Source organism: Chrysemys picta, chromosome 1 (assembly GCF_011386835.1).
Source record: "Chrysemys picta bellii isolate R12L10 chromosome 1, ASM1138683v2, whole genome shotgun sequence".
Classification (NCBI taxonomy): Eukaryota; Metazoa; Chordata; order Testudines; family Emydidae; genus Chrysemys; species Chrysemys picta.
In genome coordinates this window covers 213,205,698-213,218,258 of record NC_088791.1, presented here as the reverse complement: position 1 = coordinate 213,218,258, position 12,561 = coordinate 213,205,698, and the positions used below count along the sequence as shown (strand labels likewise).

Here is a 12,561-nt window from a genome sequence, read left to right as displayed (position 1 = left end):
TAACATGAGTGAGAACATCTTTATATTTTAAGCAAAGAGGCCCGTTTTTTAGGTTTATTCCACCCAAGTAAGGAAAAAGTTGCTGTGTCAATATAGTGTTATTGACTAATTCAGTCACTCATGAATGAATATAATTTCCTTTTTGTGAAATGAAGGAGGGTGGCAGCTTTGCAAGAAAGAATTTTTCTGGTGTTTGCATGTAGCTTTCATTTGTAATTTTAAAAAAATTATTCTTAATTCCATCACGTTTGGTGGCTGCTCAGGAGTCAGTTCCTCAGCACTCTTACAACAGAAAAATTGGGTATGGCCCAAACAATTATTTTTATATATAATAACTTTACCTTTCTTATAACATCTTTAATACCAAGAGATCCTAGTAATTATACACCATTGAAATACAGACATTTCTGTATCAGAGGGATGTTAAAGTTCTAATGTCTACTCCAAACTACTAAAGTGTTAAAGCTGTTTGAAAAAGTTTGCAACATTTAGAAGAATCCATTTTTTTATATTGGCAAAGTGGGTTTTTTTATATTCAAAGAGACAGATCCTTAGCTGATCTGCCATAGCTCCATTGATTTCAATAGCACTATAACAAGTTATACGAGTTGAGGATGTGGAGCAAAACCTTCTGAATCAGTGCTAAACAGAGTCTCACAGTTAAACAACAACCACCCTTAGACAAAAATCAGACGACAAATTTCAGCCATAGAGATGAAGGCTTTAAAAAGCTGTAAATATCTGAAGAGGACCCTAACTACAGATCTTGTTACCCATTCCAGCAATAATGCTGTCAGAGGGACAAGGAGGCAAATGTAACTGTCATTGTGAAAGTTTAGATGAATGAAATAAGAGTTAATTAGAGGCTGAGTAATTAACTTTTAATTTTCCATCTAAAAGGTAAATCCTAGATTAGTTACCTGGTGCATCTGGGGGAAGCAGCTGTGTCACTAAGCATTATTTTCAAATTTGTATTTGAAATTGTTTCACCATTATGCTGACCACTATTTTCTCATTGTTTACTTGCATTCCTCTGACTGTCTGTATCCATTTGTTGTCTCTTGTCTTATACTTAAATTGTAAGCTGGCTGGGACAGGCTTTTCTGTTTGTACAGCACCTAGCACAATGGCATTCTTAGTCCATGATTAGAGCTTCTAGATGCAACAATTGTATAAATAATAGTATTAATAATGCAGAGTTAGTGGACAATCCATCTCCAATCGCTGTGAGCTTTCTGTGTACTAATTAGAATGCCTTGTTTATTTTAATTTTTTGTTGAGCACTGGGATTTCAGGAGGATTAAGACTTTTCCCTGAGTTGAAGTATGAGGACTCTAGGAATTTTGTGTGTGTTTTTTTGGTGTTTTTTAGCTACAGCATATTTCCTGTCTTTTATAGGCAGCAGCTGATGCTTGCAAGTTGATGGGACATCGGAAATATTATGATCAAATTATATGGGATGAACTTCAGTACCAAAACCACAAAATAATAGACGAAATAGACGTTGCTACAGTGAAAGATTACATGCAAGTAAGAAACGTTTTCAAATATTTTCTTACAGGTTTTGGTAATAAAAAAAACCTTCTTTTTGGGAAAAAAGATTATGATGTGATCTAAAATATAGATAGTGAGTATGACTGCAAGACTAAAATTTAAAGATCTAATTCTCAACAGCTTACACCTTGTGCAGCCATTTATATCAGCTCAAAATGAGCGTAAAGGGTACCTCAAGCACTTCCGTGTGAATGCAGAAATCTGATTTGGTAGCGTTTTACATCCACCTTGAACTGATGTAAATGACTACAAATTACAAGGCAGTGGAGAATGAAGCCCTATGATTGTGAAGCTCCAGAGAAGTTATTGAAGTTGTATGGATTAATTTCTATAATGTGTATTGTCAGGGTTACACAAGGAGGGTAGAAATCTTTAAAAGATCAATCTGATAACAGTGATACTCTTTAAATGGAAAAAGTAAGAAGAGAATCAGTACCTTTTTTTTTTTTTAAGACCAGTGTTAGTATATTGATTTTGATGGAATTACGGCTGATTTACAGTAGTATAAGTGAGAGAAGAATCATCACCAAGAAGTGCTGATGCTTGAGTAGTGCAGTGAAACCTTTTCTGGTTAATTCCTATATTTAAAAAATTAGGGCCAAATCCTGGATGACTGGCTATGCCACCCAGATTTAGGAAGGACGGTGACACATAAAGATGGCTATAAACAATACTCTGATTTCAAGTAATTATTTGTTACTATAGAGCAGTGAAGGAACTCAGGCTATTAATGTACATATGCATATTTTTGTGATCAGTTTAAATTTGGTGATTATATTATAATTATATGTATATTTATGTAAGGGAGGTAGATACAGATATCCAGAGAACAGATGTCATTGTATTATAGGAATTTTAAAGCAGAGTAGGTCATTTCAGGGGTTCCAACCATTTGATTTACTCTGAATGAGGTTTTCTTTAATGTGCAAGTTCATCATTAAAATGATTAATGAGGACGAGAAAATATGAATAGGGGAGACTTGGGACCCCAATAAAATGAATTAGGTTTATTGCAAGCATTTATTTTATAAATTAATATTATTATTTTGTTGCCTTATAGTATATCAGTAACCTGGATGAGACCCCAGCATACTGTGGTGGCAGGGATAACTGCTGGAGAAAATTGTCTCTGGAAAACTTTCCCAGGACAATGATAATGTATGACATAATGGATTATGCACAGTCTGGGACACTGTCAAACCGACTTAAGGAGAAACTGACATTTCTGCTCCTGAGGCCACAGAATGAAGAGCTACGGCATGATCAACTCATGACTGTTTCTCGAGTCAGGTAAAAAAATACCCAACAATTTATCCACAATAACAAGCTTAATTTTTATTTTGAATTTCTATACTTTGTACTTTATTTTAAGGATCTCAAAATACCTATTAATTAATGTTTACAAAACACCAGTGGTAAAATTATCCCCATTTTACAGATGGGTAAACTGGCACTGAGGAGTTTAGTGACTTGCCAAAGTTCATACACTAAGTCAGTATGGAGTCAAGGATAGAACCTAGGAGATACTCCTAGTGCTTTGCGTTATCCACTAAATAATATTGTCTTAGGGATTGTCCAACAAGTCAACATTTTAATTTTTAGTAGAAAAAGATTTGCATGATCATTTACTGGCAATATAATAACAAATATGTACCACAAATCTCAACATATAGTGGAGAAAATTGGATTTTCTTTTATATTCCTATTTAAACTACTGCTACCATTTTGTAACTTCTACCATTAAACATCAATGTGTTTCTCACTAACACATACTGAGAAATAATTAGTGTCAATGCCAAGGGGCTGGCATGTCTTGATAGTCTCTTTTAAATCACAAATCTACTTGATTTTAAAAGAGGCCTTACTCCAAATCTTTTCTCTAAGTATGTTCACTGAAATGGAAAACACAACACTGAGTCATGTCATTCTTGCGTTGATTGTCAGCACATCTTTTTTTAAACTTCCTTTTCTGGTCTTTTTAAAGTCAACTGATTTTTTTCAGTTTTTTTCATTTTAATTAAAGGAATACTGTCAAAATTGGCAGGCCTCTGCCTGTCCCCTAGAAAAAGTTACATTCTCAGCTATATTACTGTATTGACAGCCATGAAGTATGAAGTCATCTGTTCAACCAGTAGTTCACAGCATAGGTGTAGGCCAGGGGTTGGCAATCTTTCAGAAGTGCTGTGCCGAGTCTTCATTTATTCACTCTAATTTAAGGTTTCGCGTGCCAGTCATACATTTTAATGTTTTAGAAGGTCTCTTTCTATAAGTCTATAATATATAACTAAACTATTGTTGTATGTAAAGTAAATAAGGTTTTTAAAATGTGTAAGAAGCTTCATTTAAAATTAAAATAAAATGCAGAGCTCCCCAGACTGGTGAAGGACCCGGGCAGTGTGAGTATCACTGAAAATCAGCTTGTGTGCCGCCTTTGGCATGCGTGCCATAGGTTGCCTACCCCTAGTGTAGGCAGTGATCATGCAAACTTCCCTGTGATTCCCCACCAATATACCTCAAGTATTTCGAAGGGCCCATGTCTACTAGGTGAAATGGTAGTTGGATTTCTATTCCCATTCAGCTGTCATTTTTATTATTTACGTTGTGGCAGCACCCTGTATGCTTAGCTGCTTCCCCCAACACAGATGACGACAGTCTCTGCACTGCAGAGTTTATAATCTAAAATTATGAAGGCAGATGAAGGGTGAAAGAAATCCATATGTCATGGAAGCAAAGTAATCCACCTGATGACAGACACACATCTTAGTAGTGACGGTTTTATTTTGACACTTTTGTTTAGTTCAATGTGCATTAAATTCTTGGTCTCCCACCTCCTTATCTTTAGTCCACAGCAATCCCCAGTTTTAATTCCAGAGTTCTTATGCCACTCCCTCCCTGCATTCAACACCTTTCCTTTGCATAATTGAATAGCTCACTTACAAGGTACATAGATTGTTGACACTGCTAGCAAGGGTGTCAATTAGTGCTACAACTGGTAATTTTCTAATGTGGTCATCTGTGCATTAATAATTAGAATGAGATCACCTAGCTCACTGAACAGCTTTCTGTTCATGGCAACTGGCAACCATGCAGTCCAACTCCTTGTGAAGGTCAAGGGAGTCTTAGACTATGTCTATATGGTCCCACAGTTTGGAACATGGGGCTGTGAAGTACAACATCCACTAGCGCAGTGGTTCGCAACCTTTTTTTTCATGGACCACTTGAAAATTGCTGAGGGTCTCGGCAGACCACGTAATGATCTTTCCAAATGTTGTTTGTACCGTTAGCTAACTATTGTAAAGCGTGTTGGATAAAAGCTCTATAAAAAAAAACTTTAATAATAATTAACGTTTTTTTGTTCTACAAATAAAAGCACACAACTCATTTCAGTATCAGTAGTCTTACCTTTCTAATGCGATGGCTGTGCCCTCTTTCTCCCGCTGTGGCAGCCCCGGAACTGGGGCTGGGAAGGAGGGGGGTCTCCCGCACCGCGACAGCCACTGAGCTGGACTGGGAAGGAGGGGGGTCTCTCTCCCGCCACAACAGCCACAGAGGTGAGGCTGAGAAGGAGGGTCATCTCTCCCCGGAGCCCTGGAGCTGGGGAAAGTCACCTCTTTCTCTGGCTGCTGCAGCCCTGCAGGTCCCAAATTTGCCCCACCCCCTCTTCTCACCCCACTGCCCCCTCCCACCTACTCCCTATTCCCCCCAAAGCCACCCCCTCACCTTACATGTGCATCTTCTCCAGGGTCCAGGCACCTAATTAATGAAGCCATGCTTGCATGGTTCCACTAATTAGGTGGGTGGTCCTTCATTCCCTCGTGTGCAGCCGCCCAGGCATGCACCTTAGAGGGAACTATCCGCAGAACACCTGAATGGAGCTCGTGGACCACAGTTTGAGAACCTCTGCACTAGTGTGTTGTGCTGCAACTCCCCATGTGGCTGCTGGTGGTGCAAACTAAAAGATATCTAATTCATGTTAACATATTCCTCTGGACTAAGTGAATGTGAACCAGAACTAAGTGAATGCGAACTAGGTACGCATTAACACCAGGATGTATATCAGGGGAGTTACAGCACAACGTGCTATTGCGTGCTGCAATCCACCCCCCCCCCTTAGTCTGAACTGCAGAGCTGTGTAGACAAACTCTTAGCGTTTAGTGGAGTTGAATCAAGCTGCTTCTTTGGATTTGAATTTACAGCATAGCTGAGAGTCTCTGCATCCAATTAGCAGCCTCTCGAGTCATCCAGTGTGTCATGGTTATCTTTTTAATTTCATAAACATACAATTTAAAAAATCATTTTCAAAATCAAAACTATCCCTCAATAGTTTGTTTCCTAGGAAGAGGAAAATTGAATATTACTTTTAAACAAATCATAAACATAAATATGTTGATTGTGTTAGGCACTCACTGATATAACAATCTACATTGGAAATGCATACACACACTTAAATAGATGACGGTGCCTGCAAGTTTATCCATTTTTGCTCTCTCATTTAGGAAAGCAATCCTTTCTTTACTATTAAGTGCTACCTTTTTTATGACTATGTAACTTTAGGCTGGATTACCATGTTCATGTTACTTTTGACTTTGACTTTCATGTCTTTTTTTCAGAAATTTTTGCTAGTGCATATATATATACTCTGCTCTCTCAAGGATTTGAATATGTTGGCTATTATATTTTTATATAATGCTAAAAGTGTGTTGAGTGCCCTACAGACAACTAGTTTCCGCTGAAAAGAGTTTACATTCTAAAACCCAGATTATAAAAATACTGTACTTATTCTCATGCTTAACTTTAAGCATGGGAAGAGTTACATGGAAGTTAATGGAACTACTCCCATGCTTAAAGTTAAGCATGTGTTTAAGTGTTTGCAAGTTTGGGACCTAAATAAATACATCTAGAGAATGGATGGGGAATGTCACAGCAATGATTGTTTCCATCTGTCTAACTGGTTCCATGATACTTTGTTTGTTGTTGTTATCATCAGTTAACATTTCCTTGAGAGGTGGGCTAGGGTTTATAGGCTTGTTAACTAAATTTGTTTTAAGGGGGTCACCTTGAAGGAGGAGAGGATTGAGGCATGACAGAATAGGCTAGAAAAGGAGTTTTAGTCATCAGGGGCACGTGGAAGAAGGTACAGAGATGAGAGTAGGAAAAGGAAACAAAGGGTTGTTAATCATGTGACTTGGGCAGAAACACATGAGTGAGCTAAAGGAAATGAGCAGACAGGTAGGCAATGGGGTTGCCAACTTTCTGATTGCAGAAAACTGAACATCCTTCTCCTGCCCGCTTCCTCAAGGCCCCGCCCCTACCCCACCCTTTCTCCAAGGCGCCGCCCCCTGGCTCACTCCATCTCCCCTCCCTCCATCACTCACTCTCCCCCACCCTTGCTCACTTGCAGGGATCGGGTTGAGGGAAGGGGTATGGGCTCTGGGCTGGGGATGCAGGCTCTGGGGTTGGGCCAGAAATGAGGGGCTCAGAGTGCGGGAGGGGGCTCCAGGCTGGGACAGGGGGTTGGAGTGTGAGGGAGTTAGGGCTCTGCCTGGGGGTGCGGGCTCTGGAGTGGGGCTGAGGGGTTTGGGGTGCAGGAGGAGGCTGGGCCGATGGGTTCAGAGTACGGGAGGGGGTGCGGGCTCTGGGAGTGAGTTTGGGCGCAGGAGGGGGATCAGGGCTGGGACAAGAGGTTGGGGTGCAGGAGGGCATTCAGGGTGTGGGCTCTGGGTGGCGTTTACCTCAGACGGCTCCTGGAAGTGGCCAGCATGTCCCACAGGTGCGGCCAGGTGGTTCTGCACGCTGCCTCCGTCTGCAGGCACCGCTCCCATAGCTCCCATTGGCCATGGTTCCCAGCCAATGGGAGCTGTGGAGCTGGCACTGCGGGCAGGGGCAGCACGTGGAGCCTCCCTGGCCGCCACTGTACCTAGGGACTGCAGGGCCGCTTCCAGGAGCCGTGCAGAGCTAAGGCAGGCAGGAAGTCTGCCTTATCCCTGCTGCGCCACTGACCAGACTTTTAGCGGCCCGGTCAGCAAGGCTGACCAGAGCCCCCAGGGCATTCTGGTTGAAAACCAGTCTCCTGGCAACCCTAGTAGGTAAAAGCTAAATTATGGAGAAACAGTAGTGCTATACTTCCATTTGTATCACAACCCTGATTTTTAAATAAAGTTTCTCTCCTAATTTTAACAAAACTGAACTAACATGGCCTGAATACATTTGTGTGCTTCTCGGGTTTTTTAAGGAAAGTTTGGTGGTAGACAAAGTGTTGGAGATATAGGAGAGCTTGAAAAACTAGAGGTATTTATCTTTTTGCAAAATGGTGTGTTTTTTTGTTTTGTTTTGGTACCTTAACTCCAAGAAAGGTAAGCTAGTTCTAGAAACTCAAGTTTGAAGTATTTGGGTATGTCTACACTGCAGAGAAAAAACCCTGGTACTGAATCTCAGAGCCTGGTTCAGTTGACTCAGGCATGCAGAGCTTTTGCTGTGGGGTTAAAAATAGCTGTTTAGATATTCCTGCTCAAGCTGGAATCTGAGCTCTGAGACCTTCTCCCCTCTCAGGGTTTCAGATCCTCGGTTCTAGCCCAAGTGGGATTGTCTACACTGCTATTTTTAGCCCCACAGCCTGAGTCCTGCAAGCCCAAGTCAATTGATCTGGCCTCTGACACTCAGCGCTGTGGGTTTTTCTTTGCAGTGTAACATACTGCTTCAGTGAGCCCTGAGGCTTCTGACTGTTTTTTTTGGAAAGACTATTTAGTTAGGCACAGTCTGCAAAATTGTAACCTCTGTGAGGTCTGGAACATAGCCACAAGAGAGGAACCTTAGAGGCCGGGAGAGGGGATAGTGAGGAAGATCTGTGTGTCAGAAACAACATAATTGCCAGATTGCCTGATGCACCCATTATACCATCTTTGAGGTCTGATGTGTGCACTCCAATTTCATGCAAGCTACCTGGGGACACTAATACCTCTGGGCTCTGCTATGCGGAAGGATTATGGGATGTACTAAGAGAAGTGGGGCTCCTGATATAAAGAAAGGATTCTGAGAATTTAGAACTAAAATAGAATTTTCTATTTTTTAAACATATTATAACCATTTTTTCCTGAAATAATGGATATGGCTTCATAACTTGCATTCATGTATGTGGTCTAGGAGGTTTTGTTTTTTTTAAATCTTTCATTGGTTTAAGCATTCAGCATTGCAGATCTGACATAAATTTCAAGATGTTTCATATTTAGGTTCTTTACATAATGCTCACATTTTCTAGGTCTCCTACACCTTGTCCTTCAACAGCCACCTCTTCACACAGGTCTTATCAACCCTCTTCACTGCCTAGCCCCTCAGTGCGTCGCTCTCGCCAAGCTCGACAGAAAGTAGCAAAAATGAAAAGAGTTCATGCACTTGAAAAAGAAAGAGAGGTAAATCAATCATTAATGATACAAAATAGAAAATGCACTGAATGTTTTTTCAGGCGAATACTCTACCAAGTCTGTATTGGAAATACTCATTGGCCTGCAATTATAGGCAGGTACCCAAGCAGCATGGGGGGAGAAAGCCCTCTAATTCAAATGCAGCCTGGACAAAAAACAGACCTAAGGCATTGCAGGGACTAAAGGCTGGGAGCTGCAGGGAGGTGAGGCAGGCAGAAGAAAATCTGATCAGGAGCGGGAGGTGGGACTGATAGGGCAAAGAGACTGGGAAATAATGGCGTAGGAGAAAGTAGAGAGAGATGTGACAAGCAGCCAGGATGCAGGGTGAGATCTGGGCCTGGCTGGATAAAGATACTGAACCAAGGAGCTGGGGGGGAGGAGAGGACACATTAGATGAGAAGGGCAGGAAGGGAGACTGGAACTGGGAGCCAGTAGAGAGACAATGTGGGCAGGCAACTGGAGGCTGGGGAGATGGAGAGAGACAAGTCAAGGAGGAGGGAGGAACTGGGACTGGCTGGGCAAGGAGCCGCTGGCAAGAAGCCTGGAGGGGCGAGACTAGGACTAGCAGTAGAAGTCTGAGGATGGAGGCTGGGAAGATTAGGTTAAGAGAATAGGACTGGGATGAGGAGCTATGGTGGGGTAGAGAAAGAACTGGGAGAGTGACTGGTTGGAGGGATGGGGCGGGATGGGTCAAGCTGGTGAGGGGAATGGGCAGAAGAGTCTGTACCCGTAGAGCACACTTACCTCCAGAATCTGGACTGGAACCCAAGATTCCTGAGCCTCAGCATTCCTCTGCTGTCAGCAAATATCTGCGAAATTGTCCAATTCCCTTCTAATCCCAGCACCCTCTAGTGCTGGTCCTAATAGAGGATAAAAAACCTACTATTGTTATCAGTTACTCAGCTCAAATGGCAGAGGTCTTTGCTATGGATCTAAGGTTTCAACCCTGCAGCTGTCAGTATAATGTCACCTAATGGAATTGCTGATTTTTTTTGTTTGTTTTTTTAGACATCTAGGAAATTATACACACAAGAGCTATGTTGAAATATTATGTCCAGCACACAAAAGTTAGGAAATGTCAGAATTAAAGTTGCCTGTGAAACCTTAATACACCCCTGTGTGTGTATGCAGTGTGATATAGTATTGATTTACATGATCACACATTTTTTCCACAGGACCCTAGCCTCATTCCTTGCATACGATGGATAGTAGTATCTTTAACTCAGTGGTTAGAATGGTCACCTGCAGTGTGGAAGATGTGGGTTCATATCTCTGCTCCACATAAAGCAGAAGAGATATTGGAGCCTGGGTCTCCTAATCCTGGGTGAATGCTATAACCACAAATCTACAGCTTAGAACATTTTGTGACTCTAGCCCTTCATTTCCTTTTGCTCTTATGAAAAAGGTTAAAAATACCCAAAGGGTTTCACTTTGAAGCAAACAAAAAAACCCCAACATTTCATTCAACCCAATTTTTTCCCCAACTAGTTGGAGTCATGAAATTAAAAAAAAAAAAATTCAGTTCAACCCAAACCAATAATTTCTTTCCAACTGCAAAAAAAAAAAAAAAAAAAAATCTGTTATTCACCCAGCTCTAATCAAAAGTCTTTCCAGCTCGTCATCATCCTTGCTTATAGCCTTCCCTCCTGACTCACAGTCCTTTGCAAACCTCCTAGCTTGGACTTCTCACCCAATAGGCTCCTCAGTTAAGTAACAGTGACAAATAATAACAGTGAGAAATACAAAATCTATTAAACAACAAGGAGGCCAGTGGCACCTTAAAGACTAACAGAAGGTGCCACCGGACTCCTTGTTGTTTTTGTGGATACAGACTAACACGGCTATCCCCTGATATAAATCTCTAAGGTAATGGATAGCAACAACTGAACAGACATACTAATATTTCCTTTATTTCTTAAAACTGTTAAATACACTTAAATATTTCTTTTAACAGTGGTGTTCAAAACCTTTTAAACGTATCTGTCCTAACATTCATACTCTGAATTAGTAACTGCAACACAATCCTGTCACAGAGTTAGCTCCTCTAGATTTGAAAAATGCATGTCTTGGCTTTGCTTTGGCATTCAAGTAACAGTGAGAAATAGAAAATCTCTAATGTTGAGTTCTGTTTGGTGTATCTGAATTTACTACAAAGCTATATAATGTGATCTGTAGTAGACAATTCTTCCTGCTTTGATGTAATAGTGTGTATAATGTTGTTCAGGAACAGAAATTGGATGTTACAAATAGAAGCCACTTCACTGAACATCAAGAAACTATGACTGCACCAATTGAAGACCTTGAGGAGCATTCTGTCTTTTCAGATGAAGAGTGGGAGCATGAGGCAGCTAAATTGTATGCCTGGTCTCAGGCGTTATCTCTTGAAGACACTGGAGAATCTTCGCTCACACCTAATTTCTGAATTTTAATAATGGTTATTTCACATTAGCAGTAGTGGTAAACAGAAAACATTTTCAAATCTTTTCTACCCTGCTGTAAATATGTTGCAAATTTTAATCATAGAGAACATGGATTACATACATATAATTGCTTTCACCTTGACTGTAACAGACTTAGAATTTGAGCTATGGATGGGTTATCTATGAACATTGTATATTTTGTGTACAATGTATGATTACAGTAATTGTTTTGCTGTGCCATTGTTTATTTCATTTTCATTATGGAATAGTACTAGCTACTTAATGGTGAAGATTGCATCCCACAATAAGCTCAATTTCCAGCCTCTGCTCACTACTTCCCAAAACGAAACCAGTCTGCCTGAAAATTCACGTGCAGCATTTCATTCCAGGGTAGAATTTTTCTGGGAAGGTTGAAATGAAATCCTAACAGCAATTTTAAAGTTATAGGGCCAGATATAGGGCCATATTAAGGTTCTTTTATACAGCTCTGGGAACAAAGCAACTTAAAACCATCTTAATCAATTATATGAAGATTCTACCAGCAAAGGACAATCCCCAGATGATGTGGAGCCAGCAAGCTAGCTTTGTGTCACAGTTTGCTGGTACTCTCAATGGACATGTCCATGCCCTTTTTCTCGATGAAGAAAGTGCGAAAATGTATAGAACCAATACAACTTTACCCTAAAATTTTATTCCATTTGAAACTTGGACACTTCTTAATTAAACAAAAAATATATAAAATCAACAGGCTATTTCCATTGCAGAACAAGACTGGGCAAAACTACGGTTAGGTGAGTGATGTAAATTTAATTACTTTTTTTGGTAAGGTGTAGAATTCCTGTAAAGAAAGAAGGGGTTGTTTATTTTGATTTTTGATTGCTACCTGAACTGCACTAAAACTTACTTCCTGAAGATTTTTTGTTGGCAAATTTAGTTTACTTAACTGTACCTAGAGCTCAGTCTTGTCCCTGTTGGCTTCAGTGGGTATAGTAGTGAGCCAATTAAGCCCAATCCAACTCCACTAGGAATCAACAGAGAAATTCACACTCAGTTCACTGGGAGTTGGATCTAGTTCCATGCGGTTTAAGAACATAAGGATTTGTTCAATTAAAAGCTGAAGTTCAATTTCACCAACACCTGTTTTCTCCTCTTGAGTACTGTTTTACAGT

General features: G+C 40.6%; 1 protein-coding gene across 4 annotated transcripts in view; it reads left to right on the top strand.

Annotated features, from left to right (window-relative positions):
- C1HXorf58 (chromosome 1 CXorf58 homolog) overlaps window positions 1-12,526 on the top strand; it is a 38,663-nt gene extending 26,137 nt beyond the window's left edge. For 3 of the 4 annotated variants that reach the window (XM_024106904.3, XM_065579454.1, XM_065579443.1), the window contains 4 exons: window positions 1,399-1,530; window positions 2,615-2,844; window positions 8,810-8,960; window positions 11,197-12,526. In XM_024106904.3, coding sequence (XP_023962672.2) covers window positions 1,399-1,530; window positions 2,615-2,844; window positions 8,810-8,960; window positions 11,197-11,394 — 711 coding nt within the window. In that variant the 3' untranslated portion in view covers window positions 11,395-12,526. The remainder of the gene's footprint in view (window positions 1-1,398; window positions 1,531-2,614; window positions 2,845-8,809; window positions 8,961-11,196) is intronic. The other variant, XM_065579444.1, reaches the window with a different exon arrangement.
- Window positions 12,527-12,561: the final 35 nt, after the last annotated feature.